The sequence below is a fragment of the Nipponia nippon genome, unplaced genomic scaffold, assembly GCF_047370975.1.
Source record: "Nipponia nippon isolate SJK-2023a ecotype South Korea unplaced genomic scaffold, ASM4737097v1 scaffold_4, whole genome shotgun sequence".
NCBI classification, from domain to species: domain Eukaryota; kingdom Metazoa; phylum Chordata; class Aves; order Pelecaniformes; family Threskiornithidae; genus Nipponia; species Nipponia nippon.
The window spans coordinates 59,387,481-59,412,064 of NW_028262358.1; the positions used below are offsets into that span (position 1 = coordinate 59,387,481).

The 24,584-nt window shown below is 41.3% G+C and overlaps 1 protein-coding gene across 3 annotated transcripts in view; it reads left to right on the forward strand.

Moving 5' to 3' along the window:
• The window catches only part of TMEM181 (transmembrane protein 181), a 39,666-nt gene that overhangs the window by 4,181 nt on the left and 10,901 nt on the right, over nucleotides 1-24,584 (forward strand). For 2 of the 3 annotated variants that reach the window (XM_087776889.1, XM_087776887.1), the window contains exons 2-9: nucleotides 11,844-11,947; nucleotides 16,696-16,751; nucleotides 18,050-18,140; nucleotides 18,737-18,855; nucleotides 19,969-20,088; nucleotides 22,050-22,130; nucleotides 23,122-23,221; nucleotides 24,008-24,138. In XM_087776889.1, coding sequence (XP_087633015.1) covers nucleotides 11,854-11,947; nucleotides 16,696-16,751; nucleotides 18,050-18,140; nucleotides 18,737-18,855; nucleotides 19,969-20,088; nucleotides 22,050-22,130; nucleotides 23,122-23,221; nucleotides 24,008-24,138 — 792 coding nt within the window. In that variant the 5' untranslated portion in view covers nucleotides 11,844-11,853. Of the gene's footprint in view, nucleotides 1-6,918; nucleotides 6,945-11,843; nucleotides 11,948-16,695; nucleotides 16,752-18,049; nucleotides 18,141-18,736; nucleotides 18,856-19,968; nucleotides 20,089-22,049; nucleotides 22,131-23,121; nucleotides 23,222-24,007; nucleotides 24,139-24,584 lie in introns of those variants that run through there. The other variant, XM_087776888.1, reaches the window with a different exon arrangement.

The following is a 24,584-nucleotide window of genomic DNA, read 5'->3' on the forward strand; positions in this document are numbered from 1 at the left end:
TGAGGAAAATTGGGGGTTGCTCCCGCAAAAGAAGAAACATCCAAGTTGGAGGAATAGGAGTTTCTGTAAAGAGAAACATCATATTCACCTTGGACAAAAGTTTACAGAGTAATATTAATTGAAGCAATAAAAATTCATATTAGACATTAAGAAAAAATGAACAAGAAGGATAGTAAAACACTACAGAAAGGATTATCCAGGGAGACTGTACCATCTCCGTCACTGGAGGTCTTTAAAAACTTTTGACAAACGTATGCCAAGAAAGACATAGGTCTGTCAGATGGTCTCTTGAGACAGAAGGAAAGATTAGGTACCTTGTGAGGTGTCTTCCAGCTCTACTTTACTAAGAATCTGAGCATAAGTACTTCTGTCTGTCTGTGCACAGTGCCCCAGTTCTTCTGCTTAGATCATTTGACTTCAAGTACGCTGTGTCTGTTCTCCCCAGTGAAGGGGCATGTGGTCCGTTAGGTTGAATTTGTCTCATTGTTCACAATAGCAAAAACTACAGAGAGCCACGAGTTTGCAAACACTGCCTGACAGCTTGGCAGAGTTTAACGTAAAGACCATCCTGCCTGTCAAAACAGCGGCTCCTTGTACCTGAGCCTGGTGTGAGAAGCCACGGGAGGTGATAAGGAGGGACGGAAACATACCTGTGTGCATCTGGCAGCGCGATAATGAATATTGGCACCAGAACAGAGAAAGAGGGGAGAGATAAGCTTTGGATTAACAAACAAGAGGTCCTGGGAGAGGCATTTATTCAGCTTTGTTTCCAGAAGAAACCCGAGCTCTCCAAGGTAAATTGTCATTAACTCATTTTTATGACTAGAAGTGTGTACGGAGGGACTTTCTGTATTGAAAAGAGAAGACGCTACTCCACCGAATCAAATGAGCTTGTAGAGTTAGTGCTAGATTGCCCTTTCTTCAGTGAGAGCATCCCCAAGAGGTATCGGCCGCAGGTCGTCTAGAATGAAATGGAGTAATATTGGGCTCTTGGCAAGGAAATAACGTTTTGTGACTTAGAAATCATGCTAGTACTTCTCTGCATTCCCAGGATCTTAACCTAAGTGACCTAGCATAGAACAAGTTTACTGTTGCTGTCACTGCATACCTGCTGTTCTGGTGAGTGTTTCCTTTTAGCGTAAGGGACAGGTGTAGCAATGGCACCTGCTTTTTAGATTCCTGGTAAGGAGGAGGGTTTCTTGATGCTACCGTGCATTCTCCTTACAGCCAACTCTCACTTACAGGAAGGAGAATTGCATATTTCTTCCTCTTCTCTCTCTCTATTTTACTCAGTAGATTTGGTCAGGTTATAAATGAGCACACTCAGGGATGTAATGGAGAACCTTACTGCTCTGAAGACAGAAGGAATTTTGGAAATTTGACCAAGGAAAAGTGGTGTGGCTTGTCTTTACTTCAAACCAACTAGGTTCTCTAAAATAATCGGGTTACTAAAAGCAAGTAATATCTTATGCCAGATTAACAAAATGAAGAGACGGTAAAACCATATCAAAGCATGATTTTTCCCTCTCACACACTGTATTCACAAATGTGAGGCTATCAACCACTGCCAGCCTTAACTCTCCCCTTCCGCTGGTTGAGTAAAGCCATTTGGCCATCAGCTGGTGGTTTCCATTGCCTCTTTGGAAATGGAGCGGTCTAGTCCATTAAGTGGTAGGGAAGGAGGCGGGGGGAGGATGAGTTTGTGAGTAATCAATATTTGCCAGGAAAAAAAAATCGGCTGCTGCAGTCTCACTCCTGATTTCGATAAGGACACCCTTCTTGGAGTGCCAACAGGAAAACTCAAAACTGGAAGGCTTTGGAGCAGAGCTGATACAGAAATGGAAACCCACCAAGCAGTCCCCTTTGTGACTGGCAGGGAAATAGCTTTTCTTGACTCAGGAGTGCTACTTGTACACTGTGCTGGTGTGTGACAGGGGCTTCAGTGTGAGGGGATGACCTAGCTCAGAGATGGCCAGTGAAGCTGTTATCCCAAGTATCTGTGCTCTCGCTGCATGGATGGCTAAGTCATCTCTGATTCAGCTCTGAGGCTGTCCCAGTTTAGTGACACCTTTTTGGTGATGGTTTCCTTTAAAGCGCAGTGCTCTTGAACATGTGGTTCAGCAGCTGTCTCTGAGCAGCCTGTTCTTTGGGCACGGGTGACAACTAAGGGTGGCAGGCTCTTCAGCCATCTCAAGCTACGCCATCCTCGCTCCACAGAGCCCCAGGGCACTCATCCACACTATACAGGTGAAGGGGTTTCCATGTTAGTGAGTTTGTTCTGCCCAAGAGCCCAGAATAGTCTCTCAATTGTGCCTCCTGGTGTATTTCCCCAGGAACAAGTGCTAGTTTACCCCGCCACCTGGGAGAGATGGAGAGAGCAGGGTTAGCCATGGCTCAGCACACCGATGGCCGCCATCTGTCTAGGTTAATAGTTCCCTTAGGCAGATGTGGCACTTTATGGTATGCTTGTAAAAGAGACTGTATATTTACAGACTAATGGGTGCAATATTAAATAACCTCATTGGTAACCCCAATACAAGGTTGGTCTGGACTTTGTATACCTCGGATTAGTCCGTGGTACACCAGGAGATGCTTGGTGCAGTAGATAAGCTCAGAGAAGGCAGAAGGGAAAAGTGCGACGCTCTCCCGTCAGTCCTGGGGACTGCCACAAAGCGTATCAGCCCTTGCTTTATTACAGCAACTTCAGGATTATTCTAATTTATACCCCTGAAAAACTGCTCCAAACAAGCCGCTTGAATGAACAGTTTGTTCTCTGGTGTCTCTCCCTCCCACTCCAATCTGTTCCTTCCTCCCCTAGCATGCCTCCTGGCCGGGATGGCAGGGCAGGGACAGCTGATGGAGGGCTGGCAGCCGACGGCTCCCTCCCCTGCACTAGGCAATTTTAAGCAAACTATTGGTATGACAAGAGCTTAGTACCGATGGTACTAAACCATCTGTATTTTTATCTCTTCGACATGTTGTCTGTGAGGTATGCAAAGCTTACCAGAAGACACCAGGCCTCCCAATCAGCTGACAGTTATTTCAGTGGGAGTTTCATAACTCTACCCCCTAGCTAACGTTAAAGAGTTCAGCATGCTGAAAACATTTTGATAGGAAAGCGAACAATTAAAGCGGTTACCTGATACAGAGGAGAAAGCAGGAGCATGGCTGAATTGTGGTCTGACATCAGTTGCATAACTATAAGTAGCAACTTGGTATTTTTGAAAAATCAATTTCTAGATTAATGAACATATCCCACTGGCCAATCAGCTTACACAGGGAAGCACAGTGTTGACAGTGAATTTAGTAATAATACCCAGAAATTAAGATAAACGACCTACAATCTGCCCTGCTTTAAATAAGGGATACATTTTAAACTCCTGTCATGCAATAATATGACACTTTGTACATCTAAAAGACAAGACTATATATAGGACATCATGAAACATATTATTTAACTTACAGCTTTAATTAACGCTTGAAGTTGCTTATATGGGTAACAGAAGAGGTAATTATAGATGATACTGATATTCTTAATTTCTCAACATCTCCTATTAGTGTTTCCAGTTCATTAAAACATAGCTAATCTTCAAAACGTGTGGGAAAAGTTCATTCACAGTGGTTCTGCTCCTTTGGCAACAAGACCAGAGAATAGCACATAATTTGACTCAGCAATAAAGAGAAGCTGTTCATTTTTCCTTAGAGAAACTCTAGTGCCTGTGTCCTTCAGAGAAGAAACTTGAATTTTGACAGAGAGGGCTGTTGTGATAAGGATACACTTCTTGTCACTTTCTTAAAATCTTTCCCAAATGCTCAAAGTGCAAGTCTGTGAGAGGCCAAGGGGTCAGCAAGACCTCGCTGGAGAATTGCAATCAAATTCCCTGAAGGTTCATGCTGCTTCCAGCCTAGACCCAGGCAGGATCTTCCGTAGCTGCTTCAAGCCACAGCTGGTACCTCTCTCTTGTTCTTCCAGGGCTTGCTGATGGGTCCTGGCAATTGGGGGAAGAACCCAAATGACCCCGGTGTGAAGTTCACAGCTAGGGCTAGAAGGCTTGAAACAGCAGGAGGAGGAGGAGGAGACTAACACTGTAGCTTCATGATTGCTTTCAGCTGCCGTAAGCTGGCTCTGCGGCTGGAAGAAGCCGTTGTAGCTCTCCTTTCCCTCACATTTCTGCTGTCTTCCTCATCTGCCCACAAATGTTCCTGTAGCTGCACAGGGACTCAGCAACCGATCCAGCAGAACACCATTTTTTTTCTGAGTGATTTTTAAGTCAGATCATTTCCATTATTTGATCCGCCACTCTACTGCACAAACATTTGTGCTGGCAGAAGTCACAGAGCTACAGAGAGGCTGGATTTCTTTTTTTGTCACTAAAGCTGTAGGTATGAGTGTCAACTGGTCATGAAGCTACGGCGTTAGTGTTAAGGTGGTTAGTGTAAGCGGAATCCCGACCGAGCTAACATTCAGCCTGCTTATTCATACATCAGCCTGCCTCTTCTTGCAAGCCTCATTCACCGTACGCCATCCAGTTTCTACCGTAGATGAGGCAGACAGTAGCTTCTTGCGCTGTCTCACCCCAGAGCAGGTCAGACAAGGCACAGAGTCAGGCACCTTCTTGCAAGGAGCAAAGTAGAGTGAGACTCTGACTGGCTCGGCGTGTGTGGAGGGAGAGGGGTTTTGCAGTGCCTTCCCTCTGAGTGTTTAGTTTGTAAACTCAATATCATTATTTTCACAAAACTTACAGGGTGCAACGTATGTGTTTACAATCTACTCACAACCCTTTGGAAGTTGGTAGATGGCAAAGAGAAATGTGGTCCCATGGCTGGATTTCAAGCTCTGCCACCCACACTGTTTTCCAAGTGACTTTTGGCAAGGCTCAGTCTCTCTGTGCTTCAGTTTCCTACCTGTTCAATAAGAAGAACGCATATTTGTTTTGAGGGGAATAAATTCATTCACGTTAGTGAGACACCTGAGTGCCAGAAGGATTGGAGCAGTCATCCAAATAGCGCAGACGTGCGCACATAAATGGCAGCAGTCGTAACTCTGCACCTGCGCTTCAGAGAACACTGGCAACGCTCACAGATGCTGTAAGCATCATGCCATCGTTTTCTGGCCAGGGAGAACTTGTTGGAGAAGCCTGAAGTGTGCTGAACGCTACGCACTCCATGTCGTAGTCACCGGTGACCTAATGACTCGGCAGTGCTATCTTGTTCTGAGCAGATACAGTTTGTTAGGTTGTCCTGATTACTCAAAGCTTTATTTTCTGCCCTACTGTAGTGATGCTGGTTGATTTAAAATTTATAAATGCCTTTCCTTCATATGAGATTACTAGACGAACATCAGTGCAGTAAATCACAGATCTCACTGACAGGACAAATACCCGTTTCAATGACTGAATTAACTCCCAGCGTGTTTCTTTTGGGTTTAGTGGTGTTACACAAGAGGTAGATACTGGGTCTCATAGGTCACCAGTAATAACACGAATTACCCGTAAGGCAACTGAATGAAAGGAATAATATTATTAATGTTAAGTACCTTTAAAAAGTCACTGAATAAAATAATCTTACCATCTAAGTAAGCTTTTAACGGAAGTATTCGATTGTTGAAGAGATAATTTTTAAATTTTATGTTGACTGATCTATCTAAACATTTCTGGGGTCATCCTGAGATGGCTCTACCTTATGTATATGATAAACACCAGAGCTGGGAAGTTACTCTGAATTTTATCCCAGACTAGACACCAAGTATCCCCAGATGTTTAAGTAACTTCAGGCTGGCTTTTTATAAACAAATATTAGAGCTATCAAAAATGAATACAAAATATAACTTGGCAAAACCCCTAAACTTGCCTAATTCTCACAATCTCTACCCAATGCGTCTGTTGACAACCTTTGTTGCCCAGTCTCGGGATACTTAATAGGAAAGCAGAACAAAATCCAACTTTATCTCAACATTTGTGCAAGAATAAAAGTGTTAGGTGCGATCTGGAGGTTTTTATTAAGCAGTGTGTTTAAAGCAGGAGCTTACTCCTAGGATTTAATTTCCAGCGCTTGTGAGCTGACTAAATTCTCCGTGAACAGGATACGTTAATCACGTCTTGAATACCACAAAGCTGCGTGCAAGTGACTGCAGCGATGGCATTTTCACTCCGCTGAAAAAGTCATCGCCGTTTGATCAGGCTGGAAAGAGAATCATTTGCAAACCATGGCTCTGTCTCTAACGGGCACTAAACACGCACGCATTCAGCGCGGACAAGCCGCGTCAGTCCCCAGCCTAAACGGGACAGGTTTAAATCAGACTCAGAACCACTGCTCCGTCTTCACGTATTCTCTGTTTATACGGTTAGATTTCCCTACGACGGACGTGGCCGCTACCGCCACGGCACAAGCTGAGGAGGGGCACTGGCCCTGTGGAAAACGCCGCTGTCGCCCCACGGGCGGGATGTATTCTGCACCCCCGGGCTCAGCAGGGAGGCGCGGGGCAGCTGCTTGCGCTCACCGCAGCCCAGGCGGCGCTTCAAGGCGCCTGGCCGGACCCGCCCGCCCGCGGAGGCTCTCCCTCCCGCGGCCCCGGCCGGGGACCGCGCCCGTTGCCCGCCCCGGCGGCTCCCGCTGCGGAGAAGCGGCGGTGGCGGCTTGCGGGAGAGGGCGGTTCGCCGCTCGGCTGCAGGCCGGGCCTCCGCCGCCGCGGGTGCTCACAGCCCGGGCCGCGGCGGAGCGCGGGCCCCTGTCCCCTCCGGCTCGCCGTAGCGCTGCCGCCCCCCGACGGCAGCCTCGCCCTTCGGCCCCGCGGCGGAGTCGCGTGGCGGCCGGGTGACGCACGCGGAAGCCGCCGCGAGGCACCACTCGCGATTGTGCCACGGAGGCGGCTGCCGTGGGGCGGGCGGGGGGCGGGAGGGAGGGAGGAGGTGCCTCCGCTGCGCATGCGGCGCCGGGATGGAGCCGTGAGTGGCGGGCGGGGCAGGAGCGGGGTGGTCGCCGCTCGCGCGCCGGGGTGGGGGCGCGGCGGCGGGGACCGGGGCCGGGGCCGGGACCGGGACCCTCGCGCGGGGTGGTGGCTCGCGGGGCTGCCCTCGCGCTCGGGCGCTGGCGGCGGGAGCGGCCGTTCAACGGCCGGCGGGGAGGCTGCCGGCCGCTCCGCGCGCCCCGCGGCTCCCGCCGCCCCGGCCGGCGGCGGGGTCCGCTAAGTCTGGGGGGGCACGCACCGACCCGACGCTGCCGGGAGCGGGACCGGGAGCGGGACGTGCTTGTTTGCTCGGGGCCGGGGCGGGGAGAAGCAGTGCCTTTCTGTGGCCGGGTGCGGTGATTTAAGCTTTTCCCCTGTAAAGACTTGAATCTTGTCATTCAGTTTATACACGTTAGTTCTCGTGAAGGAAATAAGATCACCGAGGGTTAAATTAACGTTGCTGAGGCTTTGGTTGGCCAGTCAGAAACCTGAGGAGGAACTTCTCTGGAGGAGAACTTCTTTAGAGGAGCGCTGCAGGTCTTTTCTTCTTACGTGGTGAATAAACCCCCCTGTATCTCCACTCTCAGACTGTGCTTGTTAAGGAAAAAGAAAAACTTGTTCTCCCGGATGTGTCTCCGCATGGATAGAGCAATAGTCCTGACTAATTATTCAGACTTCAATGAATACAACAAACAAGACACTAAAAAAAAAGCCAAACCCACCCCATGCACGCGAGCTGTTTAGCATAGTCACGGTTAACTGTCAGTTGTCATATAACACTACTACGTAGTCCTGTTAATATTAATTGTTTGCGTCTTTTTATGTAGTCATGTGCTGCCTCATTAGTTATTAACCATGGTGGAATACATCTGCAAGAAGAAATTCAAGGTCTTCTGAGGGACACTGAGGCAAGCAACGTCTTTAAACTGTGAGAAAGTGCAGTATGTACAGATAGACCCAGTACTGTGAATGTAGGTAGCCTATATAATCATTTAAATCCAAGTGGGTTTGATGGTTTTATTCAGGAATGAGTGTAAAGTAGAAAAGAGCAGATGGAGGCAGAGATGTTGAGACTAGTATGTCAGAAAAAACACTGCGTAAAAGTGAGTTATTTCTGATTTTAATATCAACTCTGTGCTACCTACGGCTTAATCCCAATTTTGTCACAGCCTTCCCATCTGTAAAGTGAGAGTCTTAAGTGAAAACTGTTGTATAAAAGGCTCTGCTTTTCACAATAGTCTTTACTCTGGTAAAGACTGTTGTGCAGCCATGAGAAATGATTTGAAGATGAGGAATAGCCTGAGAAACATTTTGCCTAACCATTTGAGCCAAAACTTTACTCAAAGAGCAAGTTTTAACCTACCTTTACATCTCACCTATGAATGGCTACTGAAAGATTGCCGTTGTACGGCTATGCATTCCCGTAGTTCGCTCTATCACAGATTGCATTAGTACAGTTTAGTTTTTCCTGACTACTATGTGAGATGTCTAAGTATAATATTTCTGTTTGTATCTCAGTGCTTTCTGCTCCTTTGCAGCTAGATTCAGACACATCCAATTTAATTATAAAATATTTAGTTTCTGTCTGAGCTAGGATAAAATGCAGTAGAGGTGGTAAAAGCTGCCTGAGAAACCTGCAGACACTTGGATGGCTAGTCTTGAGCTTCAGACTGCCTTGGCTCCGCTGATTAAAGCATCTTCCACTAATAAAGCAAAGCCCAGTTCTTGACTCGTTTGAACAGGTGCTTTCAGAGTGAGGAACCTTTTTTGCTTTTCCCATAAATGCCTTTCAGATGTAAGAAAGAAGCTGCTACTGGAGGATCATCAACTTGCACTTATGTATGTTCATAAATTTTATATAATCTCTTTCCAAAAGGCAGATGTTAAACAATGAACATATGGGAGAATCATTTTATCTGCTTTGTACGTCAGCTGGTGATATGTCGAAATGAGACACTTAAGCCACACAAGGAAATTCTGTTATTGCAGCGACGGGGCAATGAAGAATTCATCATCTGATAGGAATGCTATAAATTGTTGTTTGCTGTCATGATAAACATAGTTAAGATTTGGCTGATTTCTTACATTTGCTCTTACAAAAAGTGTCTGTGTTGCCTTAGTGACCTGTAAAATAGCACATACAGTCAGTGGCTTAAATGAGACTTCAGGAGTGCCAGTATGAAAGAAGAAGGGAAAAGACACAGCCATGTCCCTACTCCCTCTGGTCTCCTCTCTTTGTAAAGTGCCAGCATGACTGTTCTTAGGTAGGTGTATACCTACCCATTTCTACTACTAGGTGTTGCACCACCTGGAGAGGAGTTGGAATAAAGAATGAGCCAATGTCTGGAACATGTTTCTTCGAAAGCTTGCAAGTGCATCTGTGCTCTGCTGTACGAGTAAACCAAGGTGATAATTCCAGTAGCTGTAAAGCTGCGAGTGTTGGCTGGGTGAACTCTGGTGACTTTCCTGTGAGGACTGTGGAGATGAAGCTGCTGTTCGTGTTCACATTGTGCACCTCGAAATATCTACAAAAACTTGGAAATTAGGCAGCTTATCAGAAGAACCAAGAATATGCCTAGCAAGTCAGAAGTATCCTGCATCAGACTGTAGCTGTTAAGTGGATGCCCAGATGTAAGCTGTTAAGAACAGCACGAGCGTATGTGATACTTCCATGCATATATACGATACTCTTCCAGTCGTCAGCTATTCTCAAGCTGTGGACTTTCCAGTCCAGACCCGGTTTCTGTGTATGGAGTGGTTCTCAGTGGGTGCTCTTCCATGAAGCATTTGCTCTCCACCTGAACCCTTATAGTTCATTTAGGCATATCAACATTTTATGTACCATTTTTCTATATCAAGGATTTTCTTGTTAAGATTAGTATTTTGGTATCTCGAGATAATATCCCATGCATGGTGTTCTTAGGCAGACAGGGAATACCAGGTCATCTGTGGAACTGAAGGAGCCCTTGGAACAGATAGGAAAATGCACCTTATTTAGTTAGTTATTTTAGTGCTAGCACAGGTGTAATAGCTCTAAAGTGGTTTAAGTGCATGAAGGCTGAGGTGTTAAGACATTGATTTAAGGAAAATACTGTAGTTATATCCCTGCAAAAGTTGTGCAGACACGTCCTGGTTTGAAATGCCTCTATTAATTGGCATTTTTCAAAGTCAACTTAAAATCATATTTGTCTGTGGGACTTCCGCGTGATGATCTCTGTGACAGAGACCTGATCTGTTCCCGTTCACGATTGTGATAATTTCATGTGCGATTTACCTTTTTTGCCTGTACAGTCAGCCGTTCGGACTTCTTAGGCTGGTGCAGGGTTTTTGCTCTGCGTAATGGTGGGTGGCAAGGCAAGTGACGCTGTGTTTGCAGGTGCTATGCCCAGAGCCCTGTACAGCCAGTTTGTGCAAACTTGTAACATTTACAGTTACTTGCTTGCAGTTCTCATTCCTTCTGTGGGTTTTTCCTCCCTTCCTCACCTCCTTTGTGAGTTAAACTAAGATTTGGATCTTAGAAACTTTACAGTAAAGGAATGATGTAATTATTTTTGTAGTGCCTCGTTTGGAGAGAATGCAGTGATTCTTGAAGAAAACAGAGGTTATTATTAAATCCTTTTGCTAGTTTAAAGCAAATTGTTTGCCTTGCAAAAGCAAGGCGGGGGTGGGGGGCGGAAATAAAGGGCTCCTAGGCATGCAGGCCTGGGGTACCTGGTCCCAGAATTCAGGCTGGGCTTATGGGAAGGATTCCACCACATTTTCTGCATTTCTTCATTCCTGTGGTGAACCAGCAAGAGCACAATTCAGCTGGTGAAAAGAAGTTTAATTCCAAGCTGAAAGGGAGCGCTGTCATTGAAGTCTTATGCTTTCATTTTTTTCCATGATGCTCTTACAACTTTATCGGAAAACACCACCACCGCCCTGCCCCCAATCCTACAGCTTTCCCCTAGAAACTGTACAGCTTTCTATGATCATACCTCCTGGAACAGCAGTAGAAAATCAACTATATGGTGGCAGTTCTGGGATAACTCAAAACAAAATGTTGGCTGTATTTTGAAACATGGTGGATTTGTCCTTTTTGAACTATGCATTTAACAAAAATGAAGATAAAGGAAGTATACATTATGTAGGATTATTCTTTGATCGTCTCTCCCTTAAGCTAACAGAACTGGAATTTACCTGTTTCCAGGAGAATGCAATTGGTCCTTTCAGTACTTTTTTCCTCTGTTTTGTCTTTAACCTAATGATAACCACCAACCAGCCGTGGAAGAGATGTCATTGCTTTTATGTGTATTTGTATTTAAGTGCCTAATAATAAACTTAAGTTCAGGTTTCTATTTCCCAAGCTTTGGTGGAGCTCAGACAAGAATGCAGAGCCTGAGCATGCACATCTAGCTGATCTGGAGTTCTGCCTTACTCCTTGCTAGGCGTGATCCTGCAGGGATGAAGTATATATATATAGGGTGTAGAAAACTCAACAAGATCCTGTGCAGGTAACTGAGTTGTTAGTGACGTCAGTCCCTTTAGGTTAAACTGTCATTGCAGGAGACATGGTATCTTGGATGTTTAACTTATTAACGTATGAACTAAAAAAATGTAACTTTTTCTCCCACTAAGAAATGCTTTCTCTCGCTCAAGTCTTAGGACAATAGAAAACCCTAGCATAAAAAGAATGGGCAAAATTCATACATTTTGGGGCATAGATGTGCATGCACATACATATGTCTAATAATTCCTAGTAGTTATCCTTGCTCTATAAAGCAGCATTAATGTACATGTTTGGTTTAATTTTCTTTGTGGAGGAAAGAATGGGGTCTGTCGTGTCCCCCCCCCCCCCCCCCCGCCTTTTAGAAATATGACCGACAGCTAATTCTGTGCTTTCTTTTGCTTCCTGTAGGCTGGCACCGATGCGATTATATACACTGTCCAAACGGCATTTTGTTCTGGTCTTTGTAGTATTCTTTCTTTGTTTTGGTTTGACAGTCTTCATAGGAATAGCAGGTAAGGATGTTGTCTTTTTAAAAGGTTACAGTTCTGTATGTGTTGTCTAAACCTGTATTTAAATACTAATGAGCTTACTGCCCCTGAGATGTCTGAGGAAACATTACTTTTGACAGGGAAGGAGAAGTGTTTCTTTCATCTCATTTTTTTATAGGAGTACTACCTACACAGATTTGGTATTTGCAACTGCTTTGCAGGGGAGCTTCAGCAGAGTAAAACAAAACCAGCTTCATTGTAACATAATTTTTCAGCAGGCTGCTACATTAATTTTCTTCATTGTATTTCAATCTTTTAAATGGTGGTGCTAATACTTGATTTCCTGTGAGGAAATTGATAACTGTTTGTAAAGCCTTCTAAAAGTTTGAGTGATAAATGCCACAGAAATATAAAATGTTTTAGTAATGTAAAAATAGGAACTTCTGTTGTCGAACATATATGAGCTTAGGTCTCTGGTTTCAAAGACCTTTGTGGGAGTCATGATGTGATCTGTGAGGCTAAGCACTTAGTGCCTGGATACTTATCCTGGAGATCAGAGAGATTTGTAGAAGTCTGGTCAACAAAGATGCAGAGTGTCATGAGGCAGATGGAAAGCGTGGGAGCCCTCTGTATTTCACGCCAGAGAGATTTTCCAGGTCTAAAATGTACTTGAAAAAGAAGTCAGTGTGCTATCACTGCAGTGTTAGTAAGCTAATACTCTGCTGTCAGGATAGCTTTGTCAACACAGAAGTGACAGACAGGGAGAGGGAAAGGGAGGGACTTGTACTTATTAAGCAACCCACCCCCCCCGTAAGAATTATTTAAGGATGTTACCGCCTCCCCACACTTTCCTGCTCATTTCCACATCAGCCAGCATGTTCTCCTGTGCCAACGTCTGACACCTCTTGACCTGTCTGTAGGATTGTCTCTACTCTGCCCTGTCCTTCACTTCTTTTAGAATGAGATGGGCTGCCCAGGCCTGGGACTCATCCGCTCGTGCCTGCCTTGGAAAGAAGGCAGGGTTAATTGGAGGCAGCTGTTTGGGCTTTTTGTGCCCATCTGTGCTCGTAGGCAGTACAATAATGCTTCATAATAGCATTAAATAATAAAATTTGTCTGTGAAATAAAACCTTCTTTCCTGCTGTTTGATTTATTGTAGCAGCCTAGGGTCCAAACAGACTTTCAGTTCATAAAGGTTAACCACTGATATTCCCATGACTTGCCTAAGGATGCTGAAGGGCATTATTTGGCCACTAAAATACCATAGAAATACATTTACAAAAATGCATTGTATATGCATGATAAAGGGAAAAAAACTGAAATTACTTAATTTAGTGTCATTTGGCTTAAAAACTGAACCATGTTTGTAGTTCTGTATTTATGCTGCCCAGTTGCAAGAAACGCACGAAAGTTGTTTTACGTGAGACTAGGCAAAAAGCAGTGCTCCTGGAAGAGAAAACTGAGCATTTCGTTCTTAATCTGGTAGCAGAACCTGAAAGAGAGCTGTGTTGGTGTGTTGCATTGCATCTGTGCGCAGAGCGATCTGATGATGTGGTTGCCTTTGGGCCAGGGGCCTTGGCTGCTGTAAGCAACACTTGCTTGTTTGTACCCTGCTGGGGTCCCAGGACTCACCTGTGATCCCCTTCAGGAACTGGCATGGCTGTGGGATTCTTGTCCTTGTAACATTGGTTTGCTGGATAGGTTTGTGGACAAAGCATGAACACAGTTCATTATTATAACTTAATTATTTTTAAAAGAATGCTGTTTACCTTGGGAGGAGACCCACTGGACACTTACTGTGATGTTTTTTGCGGCTTTTGTTCACAGCTCCTTGCTTCCTATGAATAGAGGGAGGGGCACTAACAATAGAGTGCTTGCTCATTAAAGGGTGCAGTCTGGGCAAAACTCACCAAACCCACTAAGTAAATGAAAAAGTGGGAGATACATCCATATTTTCTGTGCTACTTGAATATGCCATTGCCCATACTCAACATCTCTATCTGCAGTTTGGGAAGCCTAGCAGAAGTCTTGATTCTCATCTGAGAAAACAAGACAGTTCAATCTGAGGTGGCTGTTGCTCTTCAGTTCTTGTAACCCGAGACAGATGCAGACTTGTTTTTTTTCCCCAAGTTATACTCACTTTCTTTCCCTTTTCCCAATGGGTCTGTGTTATCTTTGGGGTGAGACAAGTGCAAGGAAAATCCAAGGTGCAGAGCTCATTTTCTGTACCTGTGCAGTTTTCCTATTCACCACCTCAGGGTGGTTCTTTGCTTTCAGATGTGATTCTGTTAACTGAGCAAGACTAAAAGACAAACAATAACAATGTAATTTAGTCACCGTTTTTTAATAATATGACCACAGCATCGTTTTGATCAGTTAAGAAGCTTTAATGTATTGCTTGCTAGAGGAGTTGCAGTTATAGCAGTAGAACCTCATAATTTTTTTGGTTGCTGTTCTTAAAAACTGGAACTATGATCTCTCTGCTCCGATATTGGTTCATATCTTCTGGTAAAAAAAAAAAAACAAACCCTTTTAAAAATGGCTCCTTCATTTGTTTTTGTTAAGACTTAATTACTGAAATATGATGACTTATCAACTGTGAGCACTTACTGAAATTGAATTATGCTTTTCAAAACAAAAATGCCTTCCAAAAATCTGCCCCGTTTATATGTACTTGAGAACTGAAAAGTTCAGTGATGCAGAACTGACTTTATAGTGGCTGTTAGTGAAGCTGAACTGTAATTCTAATATGAAGCTTTGAGTGTGATGGGTGAAATTCTTCATTTTTCCATTTAAAGTCTGTAAGATGGTTAATATTGTAATTAGAGTGGTTATAGAAACCCAAGCAATGCTACATGTTTAGAGCTGTCATGACAGCTAACCTAGAATACTTCTTTGCACAGAATGATCCCATGTTGCTCATTTATAAACTTCCTTCTTTTCCATTGTTTCTCTGTAGTAACTTTGAAGTCCATGGTCTTTGTGAAAAACTGCTTTACTTGCGTATTTTTTTTAATATTAAGTTTGTGGCTGAAACAGCGTGTTTTGAGGATTAATAAATCACATTAAATTGCTAGACTGAATACGTAAAGGGAGAGACCATTTGGACAGAGAAGTCTTACTGTGACTGGGAAGCCGCTGGAGTGACCCAAATACTCACATATATGTCCTGCCTATGTCCCTACCTGCTATACATCTCCTGTGTGTTTGTTCACACCCTGGTATATAGATACAGACCTTTTCCTACTCTTCCCTTTCGTTTTTCTGGTTTAGTCCTTTTGTATATGTACATACGCAGGCATGAATATGTACTTTTGCATATGTACATACATGCATGTATTCATCTTCTCTCCAGTACCACGTGTTCTTGCATACCTAAGAAGGCTAAGGGGAAACCGTACTGCTGACTACAGCTACCTTATCAGAGGATACACAGAAGATGGGGCTAGACTCTTCTCAGAGGTGCATGGGGATAGGGTGAGAGGCAACAGACACAAGCCGGAACACAAGAAATTCTAGTTAGATATTAGGAATTTTTTTCTCACCATAAGGGTGGTTAAATACTGTAACAGGTTGCTCAGGGAGGTTGTGGGAGCCTCTGTCCTTGGAGGTGTTCAAGACTTGACTGGACATGGCCCTGAGCACCCTGATCTAATTAAACAAGAGGGTGGACTAGATGGCCTCTGGAGGTCTCTTCTAACATAAATTATGATTTTATGGCTTCCCATTTACTGCATACAGAACTAGAGGTAGGGTGTGAGTGAAGGGATGCGGTCGATCAGTACATGTTAAGTGTGTGTGTCTGTATCCAGAATGATTGGAGGAATGGTTGCATGAAAAGTCTGGTAGCGAGCTGAACATCTCCCACTACAATTGGGCATGAAACTCCATTGATTAAATGGATTTTCTGTTTTAGGAGAAATTGTTTATAGAACTTTTACGCAATTATGTTCATTTATGTGATGATATGCATAATCTATTAGAGCCCCAGATTCCTATAGAAAAAGAGGGACCCAATCTGAGTAGACTGAGAACTGTTCCTAAACAAACACGTGAGTATCTTGGCTTGAACAGACGACTCCGATGAAGATCCAGCACTAGCCATAAAGTACTGTTATTGTGATTGCACAACAAGTATACTACGCTTACATAAAAAGGCATTAGCATCACGCACTCCAATACAATGGGATGTGTTTGCACTGGTACCTGAGCCTTGAGTGCAATGCATTATGGATGCTATGCTCTGTGTAAATCAGGTAATGGTAGCAGTTTGGCTATAGAAACTTTACAGTGCAATTAAATATGCTGTTTTTTCAGGTGGTTTTTGCAGCCCTTGTTGAGCTTCAAGTTGCTGTTAACAACAGTGCCACTGGTGCTTAGCTAGCTTTTTCTGTAGCTGAGTACTTTCATGAGTGCAGTGTACAGCTTAGCTTGGGAAAAATACCACGTGGTTTGTTGCAGTGGTTTAGAGTACACATGCAGGGCTTCTGACATGTGGTCCTTGATTTATAATTTACTTCCTATTTAATCATGCCTAGAAATACTATGGGAGAGAGGCTTAAAGGAACATTCAGGCCAAGTTTATTAATGATATTGAAATGTCTAAGTGATTTACCCTTCAGCTTAAACATCTGAAAAGTAGGATACTATTTACCTGCTTTGCAGGGAGGTATTTCGTACAGTCTTTTGAAATCTTATATTTATGTCTTTATTTATCAGTAATGCACATACTTCAATATTGTTTTCTTTCTTCCTTCTTATATATTGTGTAGGTCCTAATGTAATTGAAACTTCTGTAGCAAGAACCGACTTAAATAACAGCCTAAAGGTAAGAGTTAATAAATATTGTTGGATAACATGAATGGCTTTATTTGATGTCCGTAATGTTAAACATTCCACTCCTTCCCCCCAATTATTTTAAGTATTTAGATTTTTACTGGAAAACTTTGTGGCCACGTGGTGCTTTCCAGTTTGAAATTGAACGTGCAGTATTGTACTACCACTGTGTTACGTCATGAGTGGCCCAGCAGCAATTTCTAGTCTCTTACTTTTGTGAGCAGGTGAAGTAAAAAATTCTATGATGTTTCTGCACAGTAATTTCTGCTAAAGTAACACTTCAGTGTTGATTGATAGGATTCCCTGGTGAGTTCGCGTTGGAGGTTCTTGTAGGGGTTCCAGAAATAAAAATTGAGAACATAAACTGAAAAGCAATGCTCTTGGTGGCAACTAAGGATATCCCTCTTGTGATCTTCCTTTCTGTCAGCTGGGAAGGAATATTTCTTTTTCTTGTTAACTGTTCGCTGTCACGTGACCAAGGCATGGGATCTGGCTTCCTAACATGAACCTTCACATTCACTTTCTTGAAAGCTTTCATATTTAGGTTCTCAGTTCTTGCATTTTTATTTCTGTCTAGCTCTTCACTGTCAACCTAATATCTAAAGTAATTTTTGTGAAAGTGATGAAAAGGTTTTGTTGTTTTGATTTTTTTTTAAAGTAAATTTTCTTTAAATGCACTTTCTTTTTTTGGTCTATTAATCACCTATATATGTTTGGATTGGTACTGTATTATGGGTGGATTTTTTATTTTTAAAAAGCATATTTTTATATCAAATAAGAGAAGTCTTTCCTGCATGTAGGTTTTATCTGTTAATGATATTTTCCATGCTTTTCAAATGAATGTGGGATTTTTAGAAAACCTAGTGGAAAAACAGTTGTTGTTTTCATAATTATAGTTGAACAGGTTTAAAACTGTGTAGCAGATGAGGGGTCACAAACCTGACTTTTGATGTAAAGTGCTAGAAATGACTTTTTTTTTTCAGGCTAGGTCTCAAGATTTTGTTTTTCATATCTGAACTTTTTTGTTTTATTGATGCTGCTTTTATGTGCTGTGAGTAGTCATACCTTTCCTTACTTCAATGCTGTGCAAAATACGTGTGCTGTTTAAGCTACTTCTCTGGGATACTTACATTTGAGCTGCTTATCCTACTGTTCACAGAGTAGCACATATTAAATCTATTCCCAAAAATATTGTCACAAACATAATCAACATGCCTTTCATCATTGTAACTACAGATACGTCATGTAACAGAATAATGGCTGGTGCTAACCTTGTGGGGTTTTTTACAGCTGAAGCCATTTAATTTAAGTTCACCACCACTGTCTACTTACAATCAGCAGCTGTGGCTGACCTGCATAGTTGAGTTGGACCAGCATGATGGTGAGAATCTTAACTGAAACTGCTATACCAACCTGTATATTGTATCTTTAATTTCATCTGTCACATACATGATCCTGTTGCTGTCTGGCTATGGTTGGTGGGTTTTTCCTTTGATGCAGTTTCTCCCCCTCCCCCCTCTGCCCCCAGTAAAGACATGGACAGGACTGATCTTGAGAACTGGAAGCAACAGGTATATGGGATAAGTTGTTTGTTATTTCTGTGAAAGCAGTAGTATCTAGAGAATCTGTCTCTCTTCCTTCATTTTGGGGGGAATTAGATGTGTAGATTGTAATGATATTAATTTTTCAAGAAAACTTCCCCGTAAATATGGGAGAAATACTGTATTAGTAATTGTTAAACTGTCAAGATTCAGTACAGGGCATTTGTCACTTACTGCCTAAGTATGTAAATAAAAAGTTTTGTGATTTTTTTTTTTTTTTTAATTAATATACTGGACCCTTACTCCAGTAAAGTATAACTGAATAACTTTGAGTAATCTTTGGGTATCATATGTGTTTTAAACTATATTTGGAACTCTATTTGAGATTTCATTTCTGCATGTAGAAATACCTTAATGTTTTTTCTTTTAATTACAGTATCCCTCAAAAAGAATGTTACTATGACAATCAAAGTACTTGGAGTGGTGAAGGATGGAAGCACACCATATGTTAATAACCAAGTACGCAATCGGACAAGGTTACTCAGTTGTGCACAAGTATGTGCCTGCTTAAACAAAACTCTGATACAGTACATTTTCTTTAAATCTATTTGTGTGCATGGTACATTACATTGCAAATGAGAAGAATATATCTGTTAAGCACGTCTCAGGAAAGACTCTGGAGTATAGTTTTATTTAGAATTGCAACCTAGCTAGTAGCACTGAGCAAGATACCTACCTATCCATCTTTTTCTGTTTCCTTCTATGCCTTGTGTGTATTACCCCTTAAAGATCACTCTTTCTTGCTAGAGTAGCTCTCTGCCAGCGAAGCAGTGTGTGCTGCTTAGTCACCTACGCAGATTTAGCAGTACTGAAGAAAGGAATATTGTAGAAGATTGGATATAGGGCTTGACAGGAGAGAAGAATTCTTCTCCAACACCTAGCAGAGAGTCTGGTTGAAATCAGCTGGCATCTGTGTTCTGAAAAAGCCAAATTTCTTTCCACCTCTGAAGAAATGTTTAAGGTTTTGAGTTTCTAGTATAATTTCCACTGAAATTTTTAAGGTTAGAGACATCCAAAACGGCTTCTCCAGATGCAAATGCTTTAGGAAGGGCATAGCTGAAGTTTTTTGTGATAAGCATAATGGGTAAATCAAATGTTTATATATATATATATACACACACATATATATGAATTCTGCAGAAGTTAATGAACAGTGTTCCATTAGATTTAATTACACACGGCCAAGAGAGCAATATGCTTGGGTTTTCTCTTTCCTCCTGTTAACTTTTAGAAATGATAGTACAAGATAGCGCCGTCTCACAATCTGATGACATACAGCTCAACTGACAGTTATTCAGATCCTTCCTGGTGCTGCAAGCAGTTGCTATCACCAGCTTAAGTGAAAAGCTAGCCTTGTTTATTGGTTGAACCTTTGATCCTGCTGACTGACTTTATCAGTTTCTTCTGCTTTGTCTGGTATCTTTCAAGAAATTCTTCATCTGTGGGTCTTGTTTGAGTTTTATTCTGACTGATCAAGATTGGTAAGGCATAGAATAAATATCAATATCTGACCATTTAGAAACAAATTCTCCAACCTATATTAACAGTGCATATTCTGGAATAAATGGAAGGCTTTTACATACTGTTCTTCACTGTATGTGTTCACAGAAATGCAATGAAATCATTGTTGCTCACCTTGGCTACCTGAACTACACTCAGTACAACATATTTGTTAGCTTTGAAGATCTAAATAAGTTAACATACACCATCCAGAATATTACTTTCACAGTAAGTATAAAGTTTTATACTAGCAAAAGAAATCTCTTTAATTACTAATGCTGTAGGAGTCTGCTTTAACTGTAATAAAAAAGTTATATCATTTTTGAAGATAAACATAAAATGCATCATAATTAATTTTTCTGTCACTACTAATGTCAGAACTATTGTAGCATTTGCTGTTAATAAGGGTCTAGACCATTTTTTTTTAACTCTATAGGGAAAGATTTTTGTTTCAGAACTGTTAATGCTGTCTTCTGGAACAGATAAATTTAGTCTAATTCCTGTGAGATATTTTTAACAGTAGGCAAGCTAGACTAGAACATCCAGTTTTCTGCATTTGCTTGTAGAGATGTTGCCTCTCTAATGCATGGTATCTTTTTCAGTCTTTCCAGTAGGTGAATTAGCAAGATTTTTCCAGACTTTACAAAAGTGTGGGCTAGAAAGATTCAACAAACTCAAAGAAAAATTAAGATTTTTTTTTTACTGTGCTTATGAAGAAGAGAAAAATGTTTATTCAGCTAAAATAAGCAGCCTAATAAAATAATTCACTAAAATAATCCCTAGTGAAACAACTAGCCCAGTTCATAATGCTAAAGATTGCTTATAAAACAGTTACATCATCAGTGTGTGCTGATTGGCTCCAGAAAGAAATTTAGAAGCATTTGCATTGGGAGAAAATGGATCTAAACCAAATTTATAATATAGGTTACTATGGTATATTCTACCTGTATGCAAATTTGGTATGTCAGAGTAGGTAACAAGCAAAAATCTTACTGTAAAGCCGAAGTGTTTTTTATATACTAAGTGAACTTCCTGAATATTATTATTTGTAATATTCTAGTGCATAAAGCACATCATTAAAAATAAGCTCCAAAGGGAAAAAAAAAAAACCAAACCAAACTCAAAACCCCTTTGCTTAGTTCCAGATTTCAAACAGGACAAAGTGCTGGAGCATTTATAGTTGTACAGTTTATTTTCTTGCTTTGCAGGCTGCCTTTAAGGCAGACTTGTGTGCAAAACCAAAAAACACAAACCCAAAGCCCTGCTTTCCCACAGCAACTAGAATTGTCAATTTATTTAATTATTACAATAGTTTATGGTGATCTTACTTGAAATCATAGATTTCCTCTTGTATAATGGGATTCTCTACATATAAATTTCATTCTATATTTACGGTTTAAAAAGACAAGAGAGAGGTTGACAGATTTAATCCATTGAGAGGTAAAGCTTCTTGTTCAGATAGGCAGAGCATATGTTGTACCAGGGAGTTTACATTTCAAAAGTGGCTTCAAAAAGAGAAGCATACCAGCTGTGAGAGAAATTGTCAACAGAGCAGAGTTTATGCAAACTGACATGTTATAATTAATTTTTGTGCCCTTCTAATAATTAGAGGAGAAGAAGGAGCTTTTCCTCCTTAACCTATGAAAAAGATTCTTTATTTCTGGTTAGCTCATTTATTCTTCCCTTGCTTGATTTTCTTTTTTCCACTTCTGAAACAAGAGAATAAGTTTTAAGAAAACAAACCCATTACAGGAAGCATGCCTGTACCTTATCAGCCTCTTCATAATCAATGTATGCATCTGAACTTGGTAATAAGGAAGAACATACTGGATTTACTCAATTATTGGCATTCAAACTTTGAATGAAATTGCCATTGAAATCAACGAAGAATATCCTTTTTGTCCTGAGAAGTGCTTTAACATATGACAGCACACTGAGTATGTTATAAAGTGGCAGGGTAAAAGAGAAGCAAGGATATTAGGCTGCTTTGGCTATCCTTTCATCAGATAACCCTATGGGTATGACTTTATATTTGTCTTTCATGGTGACGTGGTGGAATTCGGTTATAGCTTTACATTTTGAAAAGCCAGAGAACTTTTCAGTATCTGCAGAAAGTGCTAATTATCGATGTCGTATGTACCCTGTCAAAACATTGTTCATTGGGTGATTTTTCTTCTGTTTTCTTGTAGTGGAAGACCTACAATCCAACTTTTTCACAAGTGGAAATATGGTTCCGATTTGTCTTTGTAGTTCTTACTTTTATGGTCACGGTAAGATTTTGTTTCAGTTTTTCTGGAATATGTTATGTAGGCAGTTGATAACACTGCTCTGTAGTGTTGTGTTTAGTAACTTAACCCCAGGCAGCAGAGCTGAGATATCACTGAATGGGTGTAAAAAATGTTTCAAAAATACTTAAGTAGTTGCTGCTTTTATGTTTTTACAAGTGGTATTGAAGGGACATTAAGAAAATAGGATAAATGGGAAAACTTGTTTTTCTGAACTCTGATTTTGAATTGAACAGAAAGAAATTTCCTTAAAGAAAGGAAATTGTGATTAGATGCTAGAAAAAATATTTTTTTGCAGTGCAGGTAGGCTCAGACATTGGAATATGCCCAGAGCATGGGCTTTCTGTCTCTGAAAATGAGCAAAACTCAGTTGAATATGACCTTGATCTAACTTTGAAGTTGTCACTGCCTTGAGTGTGAGGATGGACCAGATGACCTCCAGAGGTCCCTTACAACCTAAATTATGCTATGGTTTAGATTATCTCTCCCCTCCAACCTGGTTTGGGCCTTGGAAAAGAAGTGTTTGGAAAAAAACCCAGCATAAAATCTAAAATGCAGAATTTTCAGAGACTAAAGCACAGAACACTTGCATAGCATTTTACTCACACAGATGATGTCACTCAGCAGGTAACTGTGAATGTGATATGGGACGTGTTTTTTTTAAAAAATGAGTTTAAGCGGAAGTTGTTGGTAGTGTGTGACCAGTAATTAGGCAACATTTTTTCATACGTTGTTGATTTGCGTGGTACTAGCTGGGTTCGTTCTCAGTTTGCTTGACAGATTAAGTAATTTGTATTGGGGTAAGCCAGCAAACTTGAAGCAGAAGTAGAAGCTAGGAGATGTGGCTCCTGTTTTACAATGTTCTCAGTGGCAAAGACCTCCTGAAGCAACCTTTGCAATACGCTGTGTTCTCTCTTTACTCTGGTAAAACCATTAAGGCTGTATTCCTTCCTTACAAAATTTTGTTGTTTTGTAGTGCCTGTTTGCACATTCCCTGCGGAAATTCTCCATGAGAGACTGGGGTATTGAGCAGAAATGGATGTCCATCCTCCTTCCCCTCCTGCTACTTTACAATGGTACTTGTATCCTGGAATTTTTAGAAGAGCTTCTTCTGAAAAAAAAAAAAAAAGGGGGGGGGGGGGGAAAGACCGTGCGCATGAGAGAGAAGGCAAAATGGAATTTGGCCTTGAATTTACAAGCAGCTGTTTATAAGGCTTCAGAAAACTAATTTAAAAAAAACAAAACAAAACAAACAACCCTTTTTAAGTTTATCAAATTCAAGGGCATAATGAGTAGCTGGATTTCATTCTTTTCAGTCACATGAAGGTCAACTCTATCTGTTTAAAGCTCTGATTGGAACAGGTGGCTGGAACCATACTGAACCTTTCATATAGCAACACGTAAATGCAATTTCTGTGTTTGTCTGCTACGTCTTCTTCATTCTTCAGATACTCACACATTAGTTAAAAATGGAGGCTACTTTTGGTTCAGTAAACCACATCGAATTCTAGCACTCTCTAGCAGTACCAAAAGAATATTTGCCTTTCTGTCATTCTATGATGATTTTTAGGTCATCACCAAGAACAGTGATTTAGTAGCAAGTCTAATAAAACCTGAAATCTTCTAGACATGTTGGCAACCGTTTCAGATTATTTCTACAGCACAGAGGATTGCTGCTGGAGGCACCATTTTTTTTGTAAATTACTTTAAGATACAGCAAACTTCAATTTAATTTACTGGTGTAATTTGAAAAATCTAGGATTTTTTGTTCCTCTGAAGACACATTCGGCTTTACTTTTAATAATGGAAGAGACTGTGCTTTTTCCCCTCTGTTTAACTTTTTTTTTCTTATTTTGTTACAGATCCATTTTTCCCCCTTTCTTTTCTGGTGAACAGCTGGTTTCCCGGAATGCTGGATGATCTATTCCAGTCACTGTTTCTGTGTGCACTGTTGTTGTTCTGGCTTTGCGTCTACCATGGTATAAGAGTACAGGTAAGGGTGCAACATTATCTACTAGTTACTGAGAAGACAGTACTTGTTTTTTCAGTTCTCTCAAAAGGTGACAAAAATGAAATCAAATTTTTAAAAGAGACATTTATTTTATTCTTAAAGTACAATGTGACACATGAAGCTTTGGAGTTAAAAAGATTTGGGGCAGAGTAGACTGTCTTGAGGCTACCATGCCTAAATGAGATAGATGGGACAGTCCAGTCTAAACTATTGCAAGAGTGTCTTCAGAATTATGATGCCATTATGCTTTGTTCTTGCTTGAAGGGTTTTGTTGTTGTATATGGTGGTTGATTGGTTTTTAAAGCACTTTAAAATACTGCATAAGATAAATATTTATTCTGGAGCATATTCCTATAGGTGCAGTATCAGTGAAATATGTGGGACCTTATAAATAGGATGCTCCAAATCTACTGCATCTTATTAACACA